Genomic DNA, 26,210 nt, shown 5'->3' with positions numbered 1-26,210 from the left:
AGCCCTCCTTAAATCGATTTCTGTAATCCTCCACAACGAGAGGAGTAGCGCTAAATTCGAAATGGCCATATCGAATTAGGCTAGGTGTGGATGGAAATCGACGGTAATAGCTCCGGGAGCTATCCCACAGTGCACCACTCTGTTGACGCTCTGGACAGCAGTCCGAGCTCGGATGCTCTGACCAGCCACACCCCGGGAAAATTTGAATTCCTTTTCCTGTCTGGGCAGTTTGAAGCGCAGTTTCTGTTTGGACACCGTGGCGAGCTCAGCAGCAGTGGCAGCAGTGGCAACGATGCAGAGCTCTCCAGCAGAGATGGCCGTGCAATCCAATAGAAAGAGGGCCCCAGCATGGACGGATCGGGAAGTCTTGGATCTCATCGCTGTGTGGGGAGATGAGTCCGTGCTTTCCGAGCTGCGCTCCAAAAGACGGAATGCAAAGATCTATGAGAAGATCTCTAAAGCCATGGCAGAGAGAGGCTACAGCCGGGATGCAACGCAGTGCCGCGTGAAAATCAAGGAGCTGAGACAAGGCTACCAGAAGACCAAAGAGGCAAACGGACGCTCCGGATCCCAGCCTCACACATCCCGTTTCTACGAGGCACTGCATTCCATCCTAGGTGCGGCCGCCACCACTACCCCACCCCTGACCGTGGACTCTGAGGATGGGATATTGTCCGCGGCCGGTTCCTCAGCGGACGGGGAAGAGGAGGAAGGAGATGAGGAGGACGAGGCAGTAGACAGCGCTTACAACGCTGATTTGCCCGACAGCCAGGAGCTCTTCATCACCCTGACAGAGATCCCCTACCAACCCTCCCCAGCCGTTACCCCAGACACAGATTCAGGGGAAGGATCAAGCAGTAAGTGTTTTAAATATCCAAACATTTATTTACAACATAACTGGCATATTTAAAATATTAACAGTAGCTAAAGTGCTTTAAAACATGTAAACATTTATTTGCAACAAAACAGGAAGATTGAAAATATTAACAGTGGGTAAAGTGCTTAAAAACATGTAAACAGGAAAGTCAAACAAAAGGGGAATCAGTGCAAAGTGTATCATGATTACTCCGTCTTTGGGCGCCTCAATATATAGTCCGAACCATTTTAAAAAAATCTCACAATGTCCGCTTCATGATTATAGTGCCCAAAACCCTGCAGTCATTTGTCCCTCCAAGGGCACCTAAGCCAAGAACTGGTCAATGTAACCGGGGATCGAGGCGACATCCTCCGGGGAGAACTCCTCATACACCTCCTGCAGGTGTTTTTCAAGCCTCATCAGCAGGTTCCTGGGCAGGGACAGCTTATTAGGCCCCCCGTGGTAGGACACGTTTCCCTGCCACAACGCCAGCAGGTACTCCGGGATCATGGCCTTGCACAGCAGTGCAGCAAATGGCCCCGGTTTCTGCAGGCTGTCCCGGAGCATCTTCTCCTTCTGGCTCTCGGAGACCTTCAGGAGGGTGATGTCAGGCATGACTCCCTGCTGTGAATTAGGTAGGGGAAAGTTAGTATTGGGACTGCTTGCCCGTCCCTTTACAGAACTGCAACCGCCGGTTTACAGCCACGCGGTTTACAGCCGCGAGGGGCTGGGACAGGGCCAGAGTTCATGCTTGCAGGATTGCTGCCAGCAGAGACTCGCATTGCTTTCTATGTGAAAGGAGGCCAGTGCCACTCTTAAAGTTTTAAGCGGCCACAAGTCTACGGCTTACCATGTTTGCCATCTAGACAAAGTCCGGTGTCCTGCCCTGCTCCTCAGCTCGCCACAGCAAGACCGCAGGCACTGTAGGCGAGGGCCGAAAATTCGACCTTGTCCTCAGTGCGCGTGTGATAGGTGCTCTGCATGGTCTTGTTCACAGAGAAAGACTATGTTCTCTGTTCACAGATACATTGCTCTGTCTCAGGAATTCACTCCCTTTTTCCAATTCCCACAGCCACATCTGCCCAGAGGCTAGCGCACATTAGGAGGAGGAAGAAGAGGACACGGGAAGACATGTTTGCTGAACTAATGGAATGCTCCCGAGCACAGGCAGCCCAGCAGACACAGTGGAGGGAGAACTTGTCCCAAATGCACCGGGCAAACATTGAACGGGAGGAGAGGTGGCGACAGGAGGACAGGCAGGCTACTCAAACGCTGCTTGGACTAATGAGGGAGCAAACGGACACGCTCCGCCGCCTTGTGGATGTTCTGCAGGACCGGAGGCAGGAGGAGAGAGCCCCGCTGCAGTCTCTCTGTAACTGCCCTGCCCCGCCACCAAGTCCCATACCCCCCTCACCCAAAGTCCAAACACGGAGGGGTGGAAGGGGCCGGGAAAAATTTCACTCCACCCCTGCGGACTGCTCTACCACTAGAAGGCTCTCATTCCCCAAAATTTGAAAAGTCCTTTCCTACCCGCCTCACACAAGACCCCGTCCAAGTTTCACCCCCCCGTTCCATGTGCGGTTGTTAATAAAGAATACGTTTCTGTTCATTTCTGTTTCCATCCTCTTCTTTTGGAGGGGAGTCTGTCTGGAGGGGGGGGAAGGGCCTTGGTCATTGGACAGGACAGTCACCTTTAGCAGGGGGCAGGTGCAGCAGCAGGGCACATATACAGTGCAGTGACTAGTTATCCTGGTCAGTCTGGGAGGTGGTTTTCATGTTCTGTGTGGTGGGGGCGGTGGTGTTGCTCTGTGACTTGGTGGCGGGGGAGGGCAGTTACAGATCTTATGCAGCGGTCCTTACCCTGGATCACAGAGCCGCGCAGCAGGGGATCTGTAACCCTCCTCCCCCTGCAAGACAGTCACATAGCCGACACATACACGCAGTCCCGGCCAGGAGGGCTGGCAGGCTCCGTTGAAACAACCAGTCCACCATCGCGGAGCCTGTCATTCCTGGAGTTTAGAAGCATCATTTGCATCACAACCCTAAACCCGCTCCCCGCCACAGTCTGCGTCCCAGGTTTAAAACATTCCCGTGAAAACAGTAATAAAGACAACGGTGTCCATGAACAAAACAGAACAGATTTTATTTTTTGGGAAGGGGGTGAAGGGGGTATGTAATTGGAGAGGATAGTCGACGGCAACTGGGTAAAGAAACGGGGGCAAGTTCAGCTTCTGTGTCCACAAACTTAAAAGTCAATGGGTACCCTGCTCAGCCTTGAAACTGGCTTTCAAAGCCTCCCGGATGCACAGCGCGTCCCGCTGGGCTCTTCTAATCGCCCGGCTGTCTGGCTGGGCGTAATCAGCAGCCAGGCTATTTGCCTCAACCTCCCACCCCGCCATAAAGGTCTCCCCCTTGCTCTCACACAGATTGTGGAGCACACAGCAAGCTGCAATAACGATGGGGATATTGGTTTCGCTGAGATCACAGCGAGTGAGTAAGCTTCTCCATCTCCCCTTGAGACGGCCAAAAGCACACTCCACTACCATTCTGCACTTGCTCAGCCGGTAGTTGAACAGTTCTTTTTCTGTGTCCAGGGCGCCAGTATAGGGCTTCATGAGCCAGGGCATTAGCGGGTAGGCTGGGTCCCCGAGGATGACTGTAGGCATCTCCACATCCCCAAGAGTTATTTTGTGGTCTGGGAAGTAAATACCTTCCTGCAGCCGTCTAAACAGACCAGAGTTCCTGAACACGCGAGCGTCATGAACCTTGCCCGGCCATCCGACGTAGATGTTTGTAAACCGTCCCCGATGGTCCACCAGTGCTTGCAGCACCATTGAAAAGTACCCCTTTCTATTGATGTACTGGCTGGCCTGGTGGCCCGGTCCCAGGATAGGGATGTGAGTCCCATCTATAGCCCCACCGCAGTTTGGGAATCCCATCGCAGCGAAGCCATCTATGATGGCCTGCGCGTTTCCCAGGGTCACTACCTTTGACAGCAGTACCTTGACGATTGCCTTGGCTACTTGCATGACAACAACCCCCACGGTAGATTTGCCCACGCCAAAGTGGTTCGCGACTGACCGGTAGCTGTCCGGCGTTGCAAGCTTCCAGAGGGCTATGGCCACTCGCTTCTGGACAGTCAGGGCTGCTCGCATGCGGGTGTCCTTGCGCTTCAGGGCAGGGGACAGCAACTCACAAAGTTCCAGGAAAGTCCCCTTCCGCATGCGAAAGTTTCGCAGCCACTGGGATTCATCCCAGACCTGAAGCACTATGCGGTCCCACCAGTCCGTGCTTGTTTCCCGGGCCCAGAATCGCCGTTCAACAAAATCCACATGCCCCATTGCAAACGTGATGTCCTCGGCGCTGGGTGTCGTGGTTTCTGACAGCTCTGTGCTACTCTCCGACTTCAGGCCCTCACTCCGCTGCCGTAGCCTCCTCGCCTGATTTCTCTGCATCTGCCTCTGGGAAAGGTGTATGATAAGGTGCGAGGCGTTGAGAACGGCCACAACTGCAGCGATGGTCGCAGCGGGATCCATGATCGCAGTGCTGTGGCGTCCGCGCTGTCACTGATCAAAAAGTGCGCGAACTGATTTCCCGCCGGCGCTTTCAGGGAGGGAGGCAGGGCGGTAGTGACTGACGGATGACGACAGTTACCCAAAAGCACCCTCGCCACAATTTTTTACCCAGAAGCCATTGGGGGCTCGACCCAGAATTCCACTGGGCAGCGGGGACTGCGGGAACTGTGGGATAGCTGCCCACAGTGCACTGCTTCCAATGTCGACGCTTTCCCTGGTAGTGTGGACTGACAAAGTCGAATTACTGTCCTTAGTGTAGACACACACGTTCGACTTTCTAATATCGATTGCACATATTCGATTTAACTAAAATCGAACTACTCTCGTAGTGTAGACATACCCTTGGATAACGGCTCTCAAGGGGACTCCAATAACCATGAAGGCTAGCATTCCAAAAACCAATCAAAGGAAATAGAATTGTGCCTTAATGAGAGAGGAGGACAGCAGCAAAGACAGACACATGCTTAAAGGGGTCGCCTGTTCTCTAAAGTGAGAAAATGGAGACCTTTGAGCTCAGGAGTCAATGCTCTGATGGATAGTCAGTTGGGATCCCCCAGGTAAAGGGCGACTGACATGGAGTCCTTCCTCCATTGTCTTTTGTGCCTGGCACTAAGAAAGGGCAGTGGTCTATACACTGAGGCTGAGTGAAAGCATAGGCTCTTTAAAGTAATCTGAGGATGGACCAAATGCTCAATGTAATTAGTGTTTATATTTTATATTACTCTGATAGAGTATTTAATGCTGGACCTCAACTCAAGTGTATGAACTGCATCAATTTAGCTAAAACACTCTACTTCCTCCCGGATTCTTACCTCTTTCTTAGGCTACATAACCTTCCAGAGATGCTTTTATAATTGGGAGAAGCAACTTTTGAATCCTCCAGTCAGGGTTTCCCCAGATTCTGTAAAGGTTTGGGGATTCCCTAACTTGTATGGATCATTATGGGGCTCATTTAATCGATCACTGGAATGCAGCCACTTCTGTAGTGGAACATAGCAGCGATGTAATAGTGCACAGTGGCTTCACAAAAACAGCTCAGTGCAGGAAGAGAGGAAGAATACTGTGCCTGAATAAACAAGTGTCATACAATTGGTTGTTTGAAAACTGTACACCTCCAAGAGTTCCTATTCACAGTTCTTTATTCATGGTATGTGATGGGTCAGCTGAATCACTTGCTCTTTCTTTCTGTACCTTGATTGGATGACTGAAACCTTCTAGAGAGCAGAATAATGACCGATTGCTCTGTTGATTCACAAATACCCAGGCTCACATACATGTGGGCACGCTAACAAACAACAATTGTTCCCAATTTTTTGTGTGTGAACAAACACATCTCCATGCATGTGTACATAGTTGTGCATCGCTGTAAATAAAGAGTGGCATGAATTTGATTGAACTGCGCTATCAATTGCAATGCTAGTGTATTTCCAGTAATGCAGGATTTACAGTATTTACTCAGCTCTGTGCACAAGCTGTGAGGTGGAGGTGGAACCTCTGAATAATTATGCTTGAGTTCTGCCTTTTCTATGAAAGGTTGGAGGGTGAAGGTAATGCAGAAGCTACTATAGCACAGTTGAATTTAGTTTACCTGTCCACTTTTGCTAGGAGCGAATTGCATATTTTGGACACAGAGATTAAGCAATGAAGAAAAAAAATCCTAGCCAACAATTCTTGTTGCAGTGTTATGTGATGTTTCCATTCAGGTCAAGATGGAGTGTTGCCTCCTGGGACCTATGTTCTCCATTATACACACCTCCCTATTAAAATTGTGGTTGGCCATTGATTGAATGGGGTCATACCACCACATTTTACTCATCCAGGTCTTCAAGTTGTATGACACTTTCTGCCATATAAAGTGTTGCTTAATACTGTCTTAATTGACTTAATATGCCAGTAAAATATTGGGTGGAAAAAAGGATTGGCCTAATTATGCACTCTGAAAACCACAGTCTTACCAAATTTCAACTTTTGTGGTTATCGTGAAGTAGGTGTTTGCACGATAGACTGACCTGCTGGTGTATGATATCCTACAACTGAGTGTGCTACATGCTTACATTTGAAGAAAGCACATTTTCAGTTTAATAACGTCAATTGTACAAAATGAAACAGGGAGTCAACTGCATGCAGCTTGGTTTGGCGAAGCCCATGTACTGTATCTCAGTTTATTGGACCCAACATGTACTCTGTATGTATGCAGAGGAGAGCTGCTTAAGTGGAAGCCAATGGTCTTAGTCACAAAACAGCCCATCAGTGCACGCTATCGATACGACTCTAGTTTTCTTTCGGTGAAGCAAAAATTACTCTTTCCAAAGAAAATGGAAAATATGACAAGAATATAAATGGATTGTTCTTTGACTTGATGAACCTGCTTCACCTGTGAGTCAAATCTAGTGGATTTAGCTGCCTTTCCATCACTGATAAATCAATCCACCTTATCCAGGAGCTAACTCAGCATATTTTATAAGACGCATTAATCCATTTAAACGACAAGCCTGGCAACAAAGTCACCATGCAAGTTCTTACCAGTAACTTTCCCTTTCTTCCTTTTGTGATGGAAAAGAAAAATCTCAGCGTAAAAATATCAGGTATGCTGTAGTGTCAAATGGTCATCTCTACTGTATGTAGATAAAAACACCTATATTTTACTACCATGATAATTGGTACCTTATCATTACTTATTTTTATTCCCAGGCAAAAACTATATTGATATGGAGTTAAAATTGTGAGTACATCTCAGTCATTTCTGGTGAAAACAAGACAGGGATGTTTTAATTTTCACAAATCAAGCATTCAAAATTCAGGGCTCAAATTAACCTTAAGGAAATCTAGTATAGAAATGAATAGTTACGCCACCCAGACAATCTTAAACCTGTCATTTGGTGACACTGTGCAAAAATCGTACAATTATAATTAATATCTATTAGTGTCTGTGGTCCCAAATTAGACTGATTTTTAAAGACATATTATTCTTCCTGCCCCTCCCTGCACTTAGGACAGAAGAATCCCAATGCACTGCTACGGACTAGGGACCGAATGGCTAGACAGCAGTTCTGCAGAAAAGGACCTAGGGGTTACAGTGGACGAGAAGCTGGATATGAGTCAACAGTGTGCCCTTGTTGCCAAGAAGACTAACAGCATTTTGGGCTGTATAAATAGGGGCATTGCCAGCAGATCGAGGGACATGATCGTTCCCCTCTATTCGACATTGGTGAGGCCTCATCTGGAGTACTGTGTCCAGTTTTGGGCCCCACACTACAAGAAGGATGTGGAAAGAGTCCAGCGGAGGGCAACAAAAATGATGAGGGGGCTGGAGCACATGACTTATGAGGAGAGGCTGAGGGAACTGGGATTGTTTAGTCTGCAGAAGAGAAGAATGAGGGGGGATTTGAGAGATGCTTTCAACTACCTGAAGGGGGGTTCCAAAGAGGATGGATCTAGACTGTTCTCAGTGGTACCTGATGACAGAACAAGGAGTAATGGTCTCAAGTTGCAGTGGGGGAGGTTTAGTTTGGATATTAGGAAAAACTTTTTCACTAGGAGGGTGGTGAAGCACTGGAATGGGTTACCTAGGGAGGTGGTGGAACCTTCCTTAGAGGTTTTTAAGGTCAGGCTTGACAAAGCCCTGGCTGGGATGATTTAGTTGGGAATTGGTCCTGCTTTGAGCAGGGGGTTGGACTAGATGACCCTCCTGAGGTCCCTTCCAACCCTGATATTCTATGATTCTATATTTTACAAAATGAAATTACCCATCATACTATTAAGTGAAATATAAAATTATCACATTAAGAGACAGTTAGGACATATTTTTACCAATTAATTGACATTCCCACAGTGTTTGTTCATCACATTGGCATTTGGCTTCCATTTCAGTAAAAACTTTTCTCATAATCAAAACAAGTATAACCCTCTCTAAACATTGGCACCATGTGTTAAACGATTTGTATTTGTTTTGAGGATAGCAAGAGGCATGTCTTGATTAATAGTTTATTTTAATAATGGGAAGAATTTATTTCCGGAATGATGCTAGGGATCAATTTTGTAAGTCGCTGAGAACTCTGGCCCCGATCCAGTCAAGCACTTAAGCATATCTGTAATTCTAAGCATGTGAATACTTGAACTGAAGTCAGTTTCCCCCTCTATAAAATGGGGGTAGTGATACTGTCCGCCTTTGTAAAGTATTTGAGATCTACTGATAAAAAGTGCTATATAAAAGAGTTGAGTATTATTGTTGCTCGTGTACTTAAAGTTATGCACATACTTAAGTACCTTTCTGAATCAGTGCCTAAAATGTGCATGAATGTGGTCAAAGAGAATTGCCATTTTGGATACAAATACATTGTTGTCAATACTGGATGTGTCTACACTGGGAAACGTTGTCGTGTTTAAACACGAGTTTAAACTGCTGAGTTAGTTAATCCAATGCTGACCATGACTTTGTGGTCAGTGTAGACAAGGATAAGTTTTGGTTTAAAACCTGCTGGAACCCAGATTTAAGCATGACTAGCTGACATAATGTTGAACACAGTTGTCCCTTGTCTACACTGAATATAGAGTTGTGGCCAGCATTATGTCAGCTAACTTGATTGTTTAAAAAAAAAAGTGTTTAAACATGATAAAATTTTTTAATACAGACAAGTTTCCCCACAGTGTTCAGTCACTCTTTACTTACGAGCCAAAAAAAGCCAAGAAGTGGTGGAGAAGAAATCACTATTCTCTGAACTAAAAAGATGTGTAATGTTCCCTGAATAAGCACAAAGCAAGGCCCATCTTATATATGCAAGCAGTGTTAGCCTATTTCTTCTCCCACGTCAACGGACTTCAGAAGAGCAAAGTTATGCTAACACCAAATGCTTTTGGAAATCCCACTTGTAGAACTTATTGAGGATGGGTGAAGAGAAGAGAAATGCTATTAAAACACATTTGAAAACAGTTTACGTGCCATTCTGACTTAATAGGGAATTTCATATTTTGGTTACAGAGTACCTAAGTGTAGGTTCCAGGAGAGGCAATCTCTCATCGTAAAACATTATGGTTGTGTGAATTCCCTATGGGGGAGTGGGGGGAATATGCCATATACAAAATTTGTGAATTGTCTGTCAGAAAATGATAGCCTCTAGTTAAAGAACTCCTTACCAGAAAAAAACAGCAAAAAGCTGCTGCTCACAAGCATTCAAGGTGATAATGAATCTTATATGGATATATTAAAATATATTTTTAAAAAACCCTATAGCACTCTAAAAACCAGACTTCAAAGCTCAATGTATTTACATTTTATAGTATGTGGTTTAATATTGAAGGTGGGCTGGAGAGAGAAGACCTGTTCTTCTTTCTCCGTGGACCAAAATTTTGTCTTTTTATCCTGTTTGCCAATCGAGAGTATGAAATCACTTACTACTATATGTAATTAATTAGGCTATGTTATCTGTTTTTTGCAGTGTTGTAGATATTCTGGAGCTGTTGGAATGACGTTACGTGCCCCCCTATTGAGCGCCCTTATACATCTTGGAATACTAACTATGAACTTTCATCTCAATTTTGGTGTGCTTCTAACTATAAAATCACTGTACGCATTTAAAAGAAAATAGATATTTCTCCACAGGGGATACTAGGATCCTGCTTTCAGTATTCAGCCACATGTCCACAGTTTCCAGGTTAGAAGACAGAATATTTCTTGTAGAGTATTTTTCTAATAATTAAAAGCTGGCACCTTGCAATCTGCCCCCAAGTAAGGGTGTAGTGCATAGTTGTGCTGCCCGAGGAGTAGAGCAGGGACTGAATGGTCAAGGCACTACATATGCCTTAGAATGGCTAGAGATAGCCAGTGGAGAATTCCCTTTGCACGGTGGAACTCTCCACCCCAATGTAACCGAAGGATTTTCTGTGGCCAGGTTCAGTACAGAGCTTACCCCAGTGACAGAAGTTCGAGTAGCTCCCAGCTGTTCTAATTTCCACCAGAGCCAGACAGGATCAGAGAGCCAGCAACCAGCTGTCACTCTCTACTATGTCTTAGCATAGCTGGGACATAGAGAATTGGGACCTCAGTGATTTTGAAAATGATTTATGAAAATCTCCATTTTGGTGAGGAAACTTGCTTTGATGTCTCACGGTTGACATTCTTACTCTTAATTTTCATCGAACTCATTTTAAGCCTGCAGTAAAAGTGGCGGGAGGAGGTAACTACTGGTGATTGCATTCACAAACAGATTGATTTGTAACAATAATGTAAGTGGATTAAGCTCTTCATGCCACCAGAGATAAGGGGTTATGTGTCCAGTCACACATCAAGCTGAGGCCATGGGTAGGTGGCTGTGGCACATGCAAAAAGATCCAGATTAAAAAAATATAATGGGAAAAGGTTTCATGCCTGGGATTACACTCTGATCAACACCACCTTGCATGGATCAGTGTTAAGCCCACTTTCATTAAGGAGCCTTATTAATGACAGGGAAGGAAAGGGTAAACAGCATATTAATGACATTTGCAGATATTAAATGTGAGGTGTTGCAAACACCAGAGACAGTAGAGAAATAACACAAATGGGGCTCAGTGAGGTTAGAAATATAGACAGGAAATGAAACGAGTCTTAACGACAACCAAAAGAGCAAGTTAAGAAACCGAAGCGTAAAAAAAAGAGAGAGAAATGAGTGATACTTGCAAAAAATGAGTGCCTAAAAGTGATCAAGGGATGATAGTGAACAGCAGTGAAATGTGCGGTTTCAGTGCAGTTATGGTGTCAAAAAAGTGATGGAGTCAAAAGACTTGTCATTTAAAACAGGAGAAAGCACTTGACATTTGACTCTGGGGAGGAACTCAGCATGGGCAGGAAGATGAACAGGATGATCCCAATATCTCTTTCCCTCTGTAATGTTTGCGAGATTATATGACTTTTAAGTCATGATGGTGGCGCTGTAAATGAAGTACTATTACAGTGAAGGAAATGTTTACTATTCCGTTCCAAAGCAAAACCTACCCCAGTTTTATTACTTAAGTCTTATTGGGTAACACTTAGCAATGCTTGTTTCAAGTCCCACATGATCTCTACTATGCCACTTTTGGGGGCATAATAATGAGTTGGGTGTTTACACTCAGAAGTTTTGAATAACACATGCAAATGTCTGAGGTCTTGAGACTTGATTTGGATTGCCTTCAAATATTTGAATACCTAAGTAATGCGTTAAGCACCTAAGGATTAGTCACTTTCCTATGGGTGAGCATGATAGTGAACATTTAAACATGGAGCTTTATTACTCAAATCTCGCAATTTAAATTTGGCAGATTTAAATTTCTGCTATCTGAATTTGATACAGTACTTGTGACTGGTCAGATTTGTGGTAGGAAGCAATTGGAGGAATCCATTGGGATTTTCAGCAGGATACTCAGTGTAAAACTCCTGTCAATTTTCAACAGCAGTACAGCATGATATTAATAGGCCATAAGCATTCTTTCAGTGTCACCTGTGTATAGTGCAGGAGTGCTCTTGTAGAGAAAGGTCTTCACAAAAAAATCTTTGATCATTGTCCAATTGACAGCTTCACCTAGTGTCACTTTTTCAGAACCCCCTTTGGGAGAGCTTTTGTTTTGTTATTTATATGAGAAATATTAAGATCTAAATGTCTTTTTAATGAGAGTGTCTACCTACGGAAATAATAAAATACTATAGTAAGAGCAGAGGTAATGGATGAGGAGCTGCAACACCTCACAGCTTGATTTCTAGCTATTAAATTAGACTTTTGTGAAAACGTATTTATAAAACTAGAGACACAAGATGAGTGAGGTAATATCTGTTATTGGACCAACTTCTGTTGGCGAGAGGACAAGCTTTCAACACACAGAGCTGCTCTTGAGGTCTGGGAAAGGGGTGTGTGTGTGTATGTGTGGACCACTTCACACAGGACTGAAAAGTGGCCATGTCTGTGGGGGAACTGGGCTGTCATTGCATAACAACATTAGCAATGTTCTACAGCTGATTTGTATCCATTTGAAAAGAAAGGAGACATTTAGGCAGGCAGAATGTAATATCAAGCTGTGTGAACCTTTCATAACGACACCTAAAACGCAACAAAATGATTTCATGTTTTCTTAAACACCTGGAACTTTCACCAGGTCACAACACTACTCTCTCTAATCTCTCGGTGTTTAAATTTCCCCTTGTTGACCATCACCTGGTCTCCTTCAGCATTGTCCATCAACTCTTTCTCTCTCGCCTTGTCACTTAGCCTTTCTGTGACGTCCCATCTATTGCATTGATGACTCCTTGTCTGCTTTCAGTTCTCTCCTCCTCTTTCTTTTCTTCCATTGATTCTCTTCATCCCTCGTTCTCCTTCACCCATTTCTCTTTTGTCTCCTCTCCATTCGGAAAGTCTGCCATGCCAACCCCCAACCCTGCCTCATTCCCCAACATCTGCTTCCATTCCCGCTCTCCCAATGCAGACTCTCTGTGGTGGAAATCATATGACCCAGGCTGACTTCCTCCACTACAAATTCATTCTCTCTTCCTTTAGATCTCCTGTCTTCCTAGCTAAACAACTCTACTTCTCCAACTGCATTGAATACCATGTCCTCAATCCCAGTCATGTTTTGCCATCTTTGGCTCATTCCTCAAACTCTTCTGCCTCCACTTCTCTCTCCACATAGGATCTCACCAATTTCTTCAAAGAGATAATTGACAAAGAATGATACAACCTTCCCTCTCCCTTCCTACAACTCTTCCCTCCTTCTCTTCTGCCACAGATTCAGAAGTTTCTTGTCTGCTCTCCTACTCTAATCACTCTACATGAGCCAATGACCTCCATCCCAACTCCTGATCTTCCTTGTGCCCTCCCTCATCCCCTCCCTTACCCATCTCCTTAACCCTTTGCTCTCCCCTGGCTCTTTCCTCTCAAAATATGGGCATGCTTTAGTCTCTCCCATTTTAAAATAACCCATCCTTGACCCCGCTTGCCTTTCCAAATATTGCCCCTTTGCCCTTTCATTTCTAAGCTCATTGAATGCACTGTTTATTGTTACTGTCTGGAGTTCCTCTCCTCAAATTCCATCCTAGACCCTCTCCAATCCAGCTTCTGCCCCTTGGGCTCCACAGAAACCGCTCTCGCCAAAATTTACAGTTGCCTCTTTCTAGCGGAACCTCAGAACTTATCCTCATCCTCCTTGACCTATCAGCCACCTTTAGCACCTTTGGCACAGCTGACCATAGTCTTCGTGAAATCTTGTCCTTGCTTGGCTTCCATGACTCTGTCTTTTCACCTCTCTAATAGCTCCTTCAGCGTGTCCTTTGGAGAACCCCCATAATCTCCCCTCCAGCATTCTGAGGGAATTCCACATGGCTCCATCTTTGGTCCCTTCTCGTCTCCCTCTCTACACCTTATATCTGGGTAAGATCATCCACAAACACAAATTAAGCTACCATCTCTATGCTGAGAACTGAGCTCTACCTCTCTACTCCAGATGTCTCCGTCTGTCCAAATTCAAGTATTGGTCTGTCTCTGACATTTCCTCATGGATGTCTAACCATCAGCTCAAATTTAAAATGCCTAAAACAGAGCTTACTTGTCCCTTCAAGTCCTCCCCGCAACCTCCTTTCTATATCACGTGGACAGCACCACCATCCTGCCTGTCACTCGGGCCCATATTCTGGGTGTCATCTTTAGTTTCAGATCTCTGTCAAGGTCCTCACATTCAGGCAATATCTTAGTCTTTCAGATTCTTTCTACGTAACATCTCTAAGATACGGCCTTTCATATCCATCTACTCAGCTAAAACTCTCAGCCAGGAATGCATCTCACATCTTGACTACTGCAACACCCTTTTCTCTGGCCTTGACAAATGCAATCTTATCCTGCTCGTATGCATTCAGAATGCCCCTGCAAAGATCATTTTGCTAGCCCATCACTTTGACCATGTCACCCCTCTCTTTGCATCCCTCCACTGACTCCCCCTTCTTTATCGCATCAAAGATGCACTACTTGTCTTACTTTAAAAGGTCTTTCCAGACTATCCCTACCCTACCTATCTTCTCTCATTCACTATGGAGATTTCCACTCCCACCTCCAGTTGCCCACTTGTTTTCAAACAGGAATCTTTGTGCTCTCTCTCATTCTGCCCCTTATGCTTTGGAGAAGCTCCTCATAAACATTCGGAAAGCTATCTCGTAAACCTCCTTCAAATCCCTCCTCCAAATGTTCCTTTTACCATGGTGCCTACAGAAAGCTGACAACAGTTAGGCTTCTGGTGTGCTGAGGCCACAGCCTGCCATGTTGACCAATATTGTACTCACCATTTGTCTATCTGTTGTCTTTTGTTTTACACTTGCAGCGATTTGGGGCAGGTCCAATCTTTTGTTCTGTGTTTTGTACAGTGCCTAGCACAGTGGGGGCCCTGGTCTATGACAAGGGCTCAAAGTGGCTAGGGTAATACTACGTGTGACGAGGTGTGTAAAACTTACTCTACTACAGCCACAAAGGGGTTCCAGCACAGAGTAGCTGTGGCTATTTGGTTGACCAGCAAGAGTTGGGGTGAGAGAGATAGGGGTGGCTGGAGAAGCTGAAAACTACACTGCATCAGCAGCATACTTACAGAAAGCTGCCCAAGATGTAGGATCAGAAGCCCTGGTTGGACTGGAGTGAGACTGCTGAGGTGTAGGGAGTAGAAGCCGTAAGGGGTACTCCTTCCCTTATGCTCCTTGAGCTGAAGGAGAACTGTACTCCTTGCTGCCAGATCCAGGAGGAATACGACATAGGGATTTGAGATTAGCTGGAGTTGAACTAAGAGGCTAGGGGAATAGGGTCGTAAAGGTCTGGTGTACTCCCAAGGAATCCATGACCAGATGAAAGAGGCTGAACTCCCCCTCAGAAGTTCACAAACCTTTTGTGCAGCTGGTGCTGAGTTGTGGGGGCCAGGGACGGATTTGTGGTTGTGCGTGCAAGCCATGCATAATTTGGCAGCGTCACATGGTTTCAACCTTAAACAAGACCTAACTCGGCAGTCTTTGTCTATCATTTGAGTTTTGGCATTTGTTTGAACCCAAATATCACAGCAAAACTTAGGGGGTACAATCCACTGAACACTTATCAACTAAAACTGCTGAATTGTGCACAGCTCTGATATTTACCTAAGGTGACATTTATACCGACACTGGGAGCTAACATCCTAACTCTTGCAAAAACATCAGGGCTTCGGTTTACATCTCCATTGAAACATGACACCTCCAACAGTACAGTATCTTAAGCACGCTCTCTGAAGCGCCCCATGTCGCAATGTCTCTGGAATGATGTGCCTCTTTCAGAACCAGCCTTGATTAACTTACGATCACAGCCCAAAGTGGTATCAGTTAGTCTTTCATAATTTCAGTGTTATTTTTTTAAATTTAAATATGCAAAAAAGAAGAGTTAATCCAGTTGGATTGATAAAGGAAGACCTCAGATTAGTTAACTTCCTTGCAGAACAAGCTTCTGGTACATGTATCCTCATTTTGCCATTGCAGCTTTGCATTTGCCATCAGAGTGCATGTTGTGTTTCCTTGTCCACGACTTCACAAGTCTGCATTAAAAAATAATATCCTAGATGTGATAATGGAAAGCAATGCCACACTTAATGAGCTTTCCTTGATTTATCATCTTACATGACTGCATTTTGAGAGCTATACGCTTCATAAGATTTCCAGGTGGTTTATTTCATGCATGCAGCTGTTCTTTGCTCTGTTTCCCTGCCTTGCATTAAAGTCTTTGATTCTGATTGGTAGAACCCCCCTGATTGCTGCAGGCGTGATTGGTGGACTCTTTATCATCATCATTGTGGGCCTGACGTTTGCCGTTTATGTTCGGCGGAAAAGCATCAAAAAGAAGAGGGCCTTGCGGAGGTTCCTGGAGACGGAGGTGAGGATATTTTCTGTTGTACCTCTCAGAAAAGCTGAATATTTGAAAAGAGGCAGAGTATTACTCTACTTTTTACACAGAATATATTAGGGTTCTAATCCAACCCCCACTGAGTCCCTGGAAATACTGCCATAGACTGGATTTATTGGATAGTGTGAATGAAGCTTTTCTAGGATATTAGTTTTCTATTGATGCATCCAGAGGTGCTGACTTTCTGATTTCCCAGGCGTGCTCGACCACCCGCCCCACTCCACCTCAGGCCCCGCCCCCACTCCACCCCTTCCCCCAAGGTCCTGCCTCTTCCTGCTCTGCCCCCGCCCTGCCTCTTCCCACCCCATTCCACCCCCTCCTCCAAGCATGCCCCGCCCTCACACTTCTGCTTCCTGACCTCGCTCCCTCCTCTCCCCCCAGCGCCTCCTGCCCTCCACTGAACAGCTGATACTCTGTGTGTGGGAGGGGGAGGAGCTGATCAGCAAGGCCCTTTGGTGGGCAGAAGGCGCTGGGGGAAGGGGAAGGAGCTGATTGGCAGGGCCCATCGGTGGGTGCTGAGCACCCACTATTTTGTACCGTGGGTGCTCTGGGGCTGGAGCACCCACGGAGTCAGCACCTATGAATATATCAAATCATATATTTTAATGATAAGGGAGCATTTTGATCATCTTGTCTGACATACATGTCCCAGTCCTGTTCCCAACAGAAAGTAGGCCCTAATTCATCTAATCACTTAATCATATATTCAAAGCCCATTGAAGACTCCAGTTTTCTTCAGTGGACTTTGGATCAGGCCCTTGCTGAAAGCAAATGGTGTTAAGCACATGCTTACGTGCCGAAATGCTCATTTATTACATGCTTGTACAATGGGTAAGACAATGTGGCCTCAACCTGTTTGAGGCCTGTAAGCACGACCCCAATATAAATAATCACACAATTGCTTTGCTGACTCGGAAACCTACTCCTAAAACTTCCATTGAATCAGAAGGGAACTGGAGTAGGCCCATAGTCCCATTGGCAAAAAAGTGAGATGGAGCCATAGAACAAACTATTTGGGCTCAATGCAGCCTGCCTACCATCGTGGCTTCACGACTGGGGAGCAGGGATAGCTCAGTGGTTTGAGCATTGGCTTCCTAAACCCAGGGTTGTGAGTTCAGTCCTTGAGGGGGCCATTTAGGGATCTAGGGCAAAAAATCTGTCTGGGGATTGGTTCTGCTTTGAGCAGGGGGTTGGACTAGATGCCCTTCTGTCCCTGATATTCTATGATGGGGGGAAAACAAGTCCCAATGCTCTTCAGAAGCTTTATTTTTGGTTAGAAATGCATATTTGATCATCATGAAAGTTTAATCTTAAATTTTCAGTGACAAATGAAGGTCGACACAGGATCACCTAAACCCTATGTGTCTGACACACTTTAAGAGATGCAGAGTATAGACAGATCCCTCTAAAGGAAAAAAAAAGTCTAGGAAAACCAGCAATCATTGGTTGTCTGATTCCATTGTGTTATGATTGGTGTCATTAAGGTCTTGCTCCCATTGAATTCAGTGGCGTGAGATTGATCCCAAAAGACTTCCACAGCAACATTGTGTTTTCATTAAGCTTCTTCCTGAATGGCTGCAACTCTAACCTGTGCCAGTTGGCAACCATCCCCAAGGAACTGCCCAGTGGCTGAGCACTTGTGACAGTTGCCATCTTGGCTGAGACACCATGGAGTGAACCAGGGACATCCACCGCTAAAAGTAGGAGTTTCTATAGCTTGAGCTAAAGAGCCAGGCTTTCTAGCTGAGGTCTGTAGCAGATCCATAACCTCTGCAGATCAACACACACTGATCAATGGGTTACACCTCCACGCTTGTTATATCTCCTTCTTGCTGCTCTACACCCCAGCGTGCCCCTGTGCTGGTCAGCTGTTGAGGAGGGTGGGAGGAGCAAGGTACACCAACTCTTCATCTTCTAGGGTTGGCCTTAGACTGGGAGAATCCCTGGCATGGGTGAAACCCCAGATTCCATCTCCTTTGCACTGCCAGGGCAGCACAAAGGGGAATAGGAATGATCTGGGGGAAAGTTCTGTGGGAATCTAAGAAGTGAACCAGAGATTGTGGCCCTGTGTGTGTTCACCTTCTAACATATCTCTATTTTTATTTTTTTTTTACATTTGACCTACATCTTCCATCATAATGAGTACTGAAAAGTAAACTATATTGGGGGGAAGAGGGAAGCAAACTATGAAAATATCGCTGTCAAACTCTCCGCATTCACTTGGCTTGTTGCTGTTTGTTTTTGTTATGTATTTTCTGAAAGTACTTTTTAAAAGTAATTTCCAGCTACTGGTATTTCTTCTTGCACCAAAGCAGTTTGTTCAGCTAACGAAGTAGTCCATGATGCTCACAGAAGCATGATAATAGCGTTCAAACTGAAGAGCACAATGCACTTAGCCTTGTAAACAGACACTTTGAAATACTGCAGTGGTTTCAAACCAATTTGAGTAGGAGTAGCCCTTAATTATTTTCCTTATCCTGAGAGAGGACAGGCTATTTGTCAGTGTTTAGAGTATTGTCCTTTTCATTTCTTTTTCATTTCTTTTTAAAGAAACATTGTTTTTTAGTCAAAGGTTGTATGTTGCTGAGATCGGATGGCTTTTTGACTGAACATACATACTGTTGTACTTCATTCACAAACTTTGTTGGATCGTAATTCACAACGTACCAGTGCTTCCAATAAATTAGTTAGGGCTGTACATTCTTGTTCTACTGCAGATGTTTTCTGCTTCTGAAAAGCTGCCCTCCTTTAAGGCACAACTAAAGCTTAGAACAGTCTTTCCCAAACTTTAACAACTTGCGAACCCCTTTCACTAAAATGTCAAGTCTCGTGAACCCCCTCCTAAAACTGAATATTTCCAGGAATTTTCTCCCTTACCTCAGCATAAATTATAAAAGCAGTGATCTTGGAAATATAAAATTTGTATGTATGACATGCTTATTACACACTATTTATTAATTATTTATCATTACAGTATTTTTATTACATTATGAAAATGGCAACACTCTTCCAAGATCTCACTTTTGTAGCTTGTGTCGCTTTTGATTAAGCCTGTTATGAGACAAGGCTCCTATCAGAGGCACCAGTAGAAAAAAGGGGTGTGGGGGCAAAGCCCCCGCGCACCCCAGGACCAGGAGGGGCACTACTGGAAAAGTGGGGGGACCCCCCCATACTGGTGCCTCTGGCTCCTATGATTCATCAAGGAGTATCAGATGTGAAACAGCAGGAAGGTATTTAAGACACCAACTCAAAGAGTTCCTCCTACACAAGCATTCAGGTCTTGAGCAATCCAGGAAAACAACGCACATTACAACAAAGCTTAAACTTGTTCTTCATAATAATTTAAAAACAACACTAGCAGCCTATTTAATTTTTAAAACAGAAAAAAATATCCACCTCCCTTTCCATTTCTTATAAGGAGCCTTGAAGTTTAAATCTCCTCAGTGTGATAGATGTGCTTGCTTTGATCTGCTTAGCTCTTGGAAGTCCCTAAGGCTCTGGGCTGTTGGCCCCATGCTGCCCGGGGTCCCTATGGACAGCTCTGTCTACCATTAGGGAATTTTTTTCCGAGAACCCCCTGTAACATTTCGTGAACCCCCAGAGGTTCATGAATCCCAGTTTGGGAACCACTGGCTTAGAGCAATGAGCCTTACCCCGAAAAAGAGGATAAGAATTTGATGAACCAATAAGTCACAATTATTCAAGAGAAAAACAGCCACTTTAAAAGGGCACTAAAATTGCCAAAAATAGAATACGGTGCACTGATAATAAATGCTGTGTTTCCATCATATAGAAAACATTTATATTGCTGCAAGTAGCAAAAGTCATTGGGGACATATTGTGACACTGATTCAGTTTCCAGTTCATAATGCCATCGTGCAGCCCCTAGTGGAAATTATGTACTCCACTAGAATCCTTCAGCTGGTTTCTGTTGGTTTTTTACTGGCCTGGACGGGGTTCACTTGAAGAATCGATAGCCCTGGCACCACTAGATCCATTGCTTTATTCTAATAACTAGTTAGCCAATTGGAATGAGTAGGAACCAGATGAAAATTTTCAACAGGAATTTTCACGAGCTCTTCCTGTGTCCAGTGTCTAATCCTGGTGGATTTTGATTTGCAGCTGGTGGAGCCCTTGACCCCAAGTGGCACAGCACCCAACCAAGCACAGCTTCGTATCCTGAAGGAAACTGAGCTAAAGCGAGTCAAGGTCCTTGGCTCTGGGGCCTTTGGAACCGTGTATAAGGCAAGTATCTTCACTAAACCTCATCGAGTGGCCTTCTTTCTGTTTTGAACCCTACGGATCACTGAAAGTGTGACATCACAGTGTGGGACCCAGCTCTTGATGGCTTGAATCATAACCTGAGGTCCACATCCCACAGCCTGTCAGGGGAGTTCATCTCTGGGTATGATGATGCATCTTGAGTACACCTCTAGTTTCATCTGCTGATTTCAGCTTCACTTGGTATAGACACAAGGGTTATTCCATGTAGAGAAAAATAATGTCACACACAAACATGGCGAATATACAGGATAGATAGTCTTGACGTTAAAGAATAGGAATGGGATTTTGTGGTTCTATTTGTAGCTCAATAACTGATATAGTGTGCACATTGTGCAAGCCAGTTAATTTCTATACCTCATTTGACCAAGCTGTAAAGTGGGTATAATAATAATAATCTTCCTTATATAATAATAGAAGCATAATTAGCTAACCTTTGATCCTTTCCCCATTAAAAACAATGGCAAATCTCCCTTAAGGTTTATTAAGCACTTCAGATTCCACAGTTTAAAGGTCATAGTTAAAGTACTTAGAAGCACTAAGTAGAGTTGGTTGAAAAAGAAGTGGGGAAAATCACATTTTCAACATTTTGTAATTAAACTTGTGATGAAATTTCAAAATTCCAAGAAAACGGACCAGCACCTATAATTAAGGCTAAGATTTTATCACAGTTACTTTGCGAAAAAGGCTAATATCATTCTGGGGTGTATTAATAGGACTGTCTTATGTAAGACATGGGAGGTAATTGTCCTGCTCTACTTGGCCCTGGTGAGGCCTCAGCTGGAGTACTGTGTCCAGTTCTGGGCACCACATTTTAAGAAAAATGTGGACAAATTGGAGAGAGTCCAGAGGAGAGCAACAAAAATGATAAAGTTTAGAAAACCTGACCTATGATGAAAGGTTAAAAAAACCTGGACCTGAGAAAAAAAGACTGAGAGGGGAACTGAGAAGAGGCTTCAAATATGTTAAGGGCTGTTATAAAGAGGACAGTTTGTTGTCCATGGCCAGTGAAGGTAGGACAAGAAGTAATCAGCTAAATCTGCAGCAAGGGAGATTTAGGTTAGATATTAGGAGAAACCTTTGTAACTCTAAGGGTAGCTAAGCTCTGGAATAAGCTTCGAAGGGAGTGGGATCACTGGAAGTTTTTAAGAACAGGTTGGACAAACACCTGTCAGGGGCGGTCTAGGTTTACTTAGTCCTACCTCGGTGCAGGGGTTGAACTAGATGACCTCTTGAGGTCCCTTCCAGCCCTACATTGCTATGATTCAATGCACTTACTGTGTATGTTTTGAGTTTTAATGTTCCTTGCTCAATTGGATATTGTATAATGAAAAGAAACCTAGCCATGGAGAAAGATTTAACAATTGGTGTGGAGTTAATTTTTGTATCTTTTTTCCCTAGGGTATTTGGGTTCCCGAAGGAGAAACAGTAAAGATTCCTGTGGCTATTAAAATCCTTAATGAGACGACTGGTCCCAAGGCAAATGTGGAGTTCATGGATGTAAGTAAGAGGTGTACAGCCTCTCTGACTGTGCCTATATATAACATGCTAGTGCTGACAGTGGGAAAAAAAATCAGTCTGTAATCTTCACAAATTGTAAAGGTAATGTTCTACCTAATTTTTTTTTCTTTATATTTCAGTGTTAAACGGATGCCTGTATAAGGGCACTAGGTGCCCTGAAACGTAATTAAGTCTGTATCTATTCTCCAGTCTGGCCTTACAATGACTGGAGGTAGCCGGTGGACAACTCCCTTTATGCAGAGGTAGTCTCCACTGGAGCGCTGTCTACTATGCTCCCTTAGAGGAAAGGGGGTAGGACATGTGTGTAAAGGGGGCATGGTGGAACAGCTGGCATGAGGTCCTCAGTGGCAAAAGTCAGTGTAGGCCCCTGACTGCTCTAACTTCCTCCAGCACCAGGCAATGAGGGTCCGGGAGCTGCAATAAGCAACCACGTTTAAACAGGGGAAAGTAACTGAGTATATTGGATTTTTTATTAGCTCATCAGTTTTAATAATCTAGAGCAAGGGTTCTCAAACTGTGGGACGGGACCCCAAAGTGGGTCGCGATCCCGTTTTAATGGGGTCGCCAGGGTTGGCTTAGACTTGCTGGGGCCCAGGGTTAAAGCCGAAGCCTGGGTGGTGGGGCTCAGGTTACAGGCCTTCTGCCTGCAGCTGAAGCCTTTTGGATTTGGCTTTGCCCCCACCCACCCCCCCCACCTCCCCCCACGGGGCGGTGGGGCTTGGGCTTTGACACAAACCCCCCACCCGGGGTGGTAGGGCTTGGGTGGGCTCAGCTTTTGGTGCCCCCTCCTGGGGTCGTGTAGTAATTTTTGTTGTCAGAAGAGGGTCGCGGGTGCAATGAAGTTTGAGAACCCCTGATCTAGAGTGTTGTTAGTGAGAGGTTGGGATCATATTTTTATAAATAAGTTTTATATTCATGGAGTCCGTAAGTGCAATTTTCAGCTCAGTGCTAAGAGAAAAGGTCACTGACATTAGGAACATGTGTGTCTCCTGCAATGACAATATTTTGACAGTCCATATGAGTTTTTTACTTGTTTTTGGCAAGCCCTAAATTATAAAATTCCTCTGCTGAACTGGGAAATCACTGAAGACATTTGCATTTCTAAGGTTGTGTGTGTGTGTGTGTGTGTGTGTAACTTGATTAGCATTAATGATAGCAGAAACCAAATGGAGACTGTGCTCCCCTCATGTGGTCTACTCTGTCATTGAGAAACCAGCAGAAACGTACAATTACAGCTTCAGCTATTTCAGACAAATTACCATGTGTGAACTCTCAGGCAGTCAGGCTAACACTGAGATCAAGGTATTTTCAATGCTTTTCAGAGCATTGCACAGTTCATGCTGATGACATCAATAATTATTGTTCACAAACAAAGAAGTAAGCAAAAGTAGGCCATATTGACTTCTGCTCTGATAGAAACACCCAGTGGAGGAGGGCTAAGGAGGATCGAATGTTTACTTAATGGGCAAAATAACTGTCAGGCTTCTAAGTGAGTAGTAATAACTACAGATATCTGAAACATTAGGGCCCTGATGCATCATAGTCAAGCCTTCCTGTGAAATAAATGTGCAAAGAACGAAGGGCCATTCAGTGGGAACTGAGCCTCTCTACTTAATGGCAGAATTCAACTCTATGGGCCAAAATCTCAGCCAGTGTAAATCTGGCACAGCTTCATTCACATCAGTGGAGCTACGTAGTTCACGCCAGCTGAGTATCTGGCCCTGTCTGTTTATAAAGTATAAAATAAGAAAACAATCCTATCTAATTGTGCATACATAATGCTTGTCATCCCTTGATATCAAAGCAGCTCAGAAAGGAGGGCACGTAAAGATGGGGGTACTGAGCACCGAGAGAGGAAGTGACTTGTCTGAGGTCAGTATCAGAGCCAGGCATAAGACCCTGATTCCCAGAGCAATGCTTTATTCACTGGACCACTGCCTCCAGTGCATATGTCATAACATTTGATACATTGCTCAGGAATAAGGGATGTCTCCTTATCCTTCTAGAAAGTTATAACAGTAGCATGTATCAAAAGCAGTCATGTTAGGCTCAGTCCCACTTTAAATTATGGTCCCTTAGGAGCCTGTTTCTCCCCCTGTCCTCCAGTGGTCACAAAGTGGAGAAAATTTAAAGATGAGTCTTCTTAGTTCTAACATCTAAAAACTCTGGCCCAGATTGCCAGCTGTAGCTCTGTTGGAGTCCGTAGAGTAACAAGGGACAGCAAGACGGAGAGAGCATTAGCTTAACATGACATCCTTCAATAGATGCTGCTATAACACAGGGGTCACAGCGACCACCTGTATCCCTGAGGATTTTCTATAACTAAGGGTAATTATTTGTGGCAGTAGAATCAATCTCATTCTTTAAAAGTAACCACCAAATGCCCATTTTATTGTGATCTGTTGGCAGAGATTTTTTTCCCCTACATCTTTTGTGTTTTGGAATAAACAGGAACCCAATCCTGCTCTCACTTGTAGCTTTTTAAAAAAATGTATTTATGTAAGAGAGTTAGGTCTTGCCTGCACTTAAAAGTTTTGCCACTTTCATCATGCCAGCCTAGTGCTTTGAGATATACCGATAAAAACTGATTATAAGAGCTAGGTATTATTATTATTTTTAGTGTCAATTTAGTAGTGCCAATATAAAAGTGCTTATGTTAGTTGATCTTATTCCGGTTTGGTGGAGCAAGATAAACTATAGTGATATAAAGCTATAATGATATAAAGCTAAAAGTATATCTCCATCTACACTGAGATTTTTCTTGGCATAACAATGTCGGCAAACTATCACACCACAATAACATTATTATGCCTACAAAACTTTAAGTCAAAGCAATTATGTTGTCCTGGAAAAGCATTTTTACAGACATTCCCAATGGCTTGGTTAGTTAAAAGCACTTAGCCAACAATGTTCTGCAAGTATACAGTATAACTGTGCCTCTTGTCAGGAATTATTAACATTTTGATATGTATGCTTGTACCTTGCACTTAAAACTGTTAAGTTTAGCATTGCTGTCTGAGAGTGTATGTAACAAGTAGAATCCATCATAAACTTCATTTTGATTCATGTACACAATGGTGTGTCTTAGGTCATTTGAGTGACATGAACGATGTACGGGATACTGGATATTTCTGTACAAGACCGAGAGATTAGCAGTAGGGCCCATTGGTTCTTGTTAAAACTTAATGTCGACAGAAAGCAAGTCAGAGAGTGCTTTATGAGCAGTTGAGATTCTGCTAAATGTTGTACTAAAAGAGAATAAGACATGGCAATTTGGCAACTGGGCTGTCATTTCAGCAGCCTTGAAAACCTGCTAATGGATCCATAATGCCTATAATGGTATAATGCAACATGTTAGCACGTGGCATAGACAACCCCCTCCTCCTGTCAGGCAATACTGAGTGTCTTACCAAAATACATCCCTAACTTCAGATATTTCTTCAAAGAAGCATAGCAGATAGTATTTCCCTTGTTTTCTTTACACATTCCTGGTACAGTTCTTTCCGTCTGTTTCTTCCACCTATCACCATAGTCACAACTGTCTTCCAGTGCTGAATAAAGCAAAGGAAAATTCCATGAAGTGGCCCATACTTCTCCCTCCTCTCCAGGAGGCGGTGGGAATTAAATCTGTGAGTGAACTTCCAACTTCCTCTCCTTAGTGGAGGTAGTTGCTGCTGTTGTGGGAAGACTAGGTTGAGGAGTTCTGCACTTAGTTGTGAAGTGTGTGGTTCATTTCAGCTATTCACAGCCTATGATTACTTGCCTGAGTCACATGGCATTGCTTCTGCTCTCTGATTGGAAGACCACATTTCATCTGCACCACATCACCAAGGGAATTGATGGAGCAATGTCTCTTGTAGCTGGTCTCTCTGAAAGCAGATGTTGGGGCAAAGTAGCTGATGTATCCTGAAGGCCCAGGAGGCAACAGGAGGGAACCGAACTCCCCCCATTTGCCAAAAGCTGGCAGCAGTAAGAGAACATGAAGGTCCTGGGTATTGATATGTAGGAGGAGAGGACTGTTATCGAGGGGAGGCAGAGGAGGCCCACAGCTGTCTGGGTCAACAATGTTTAAGCAGC

At 44.3% G+C, this 26,210-nt stretch overlaps 1 protein-coding gene across 1 annotated transcript in view; it reads left to right on the top strand.

The window, feature by feature from the left end:
• The window catches only part of ERBB4 (erb-b2 receptor tyrosine kinase 4), a 940,185-nt gene that overhangs the window by 763,613 nt on the left and 150,362 nt on the right, over positions 1-26,210 (top strand). Inside the window, exons 16-18 of the mRNA XM_029910528.1 lie at positions 16,169-16,301; positions 20,454-20,576; positions 22,014-22,112. Of these exons, the coding sequence (XP_029766388.1) occupies positions 16,169-16,301; positions 20,454-20,576; positions 22,014-22,112 (355 nt within the window). The remainder of the gene's footprint in view (positions 1-16,168; positions 16,302-20,453; positions 20,577-22,013; positions 22,113-26,210) is intronic.

This window comes from Terrapene carolina, unplaced genomic scaffold (assembly GCF_002925995.2).
Source record: "Terrapene carolina triunguis isolate 2854851 unplaced genomic scaffold, T_m_triunguis-2.0 Scaffold62, whole genome shotgun sequence".
Lineage (NCBI taxonomy): Eukaryota > Metazoa > Chordata > Testudines > Emydidae > Terrapene > Terrapene triunguis.
The sequence above is the reverse complement of the archived record's forward strand: the minus strand, read 5'-3'. Positions and strand labels throughout refer to the sequence as shown.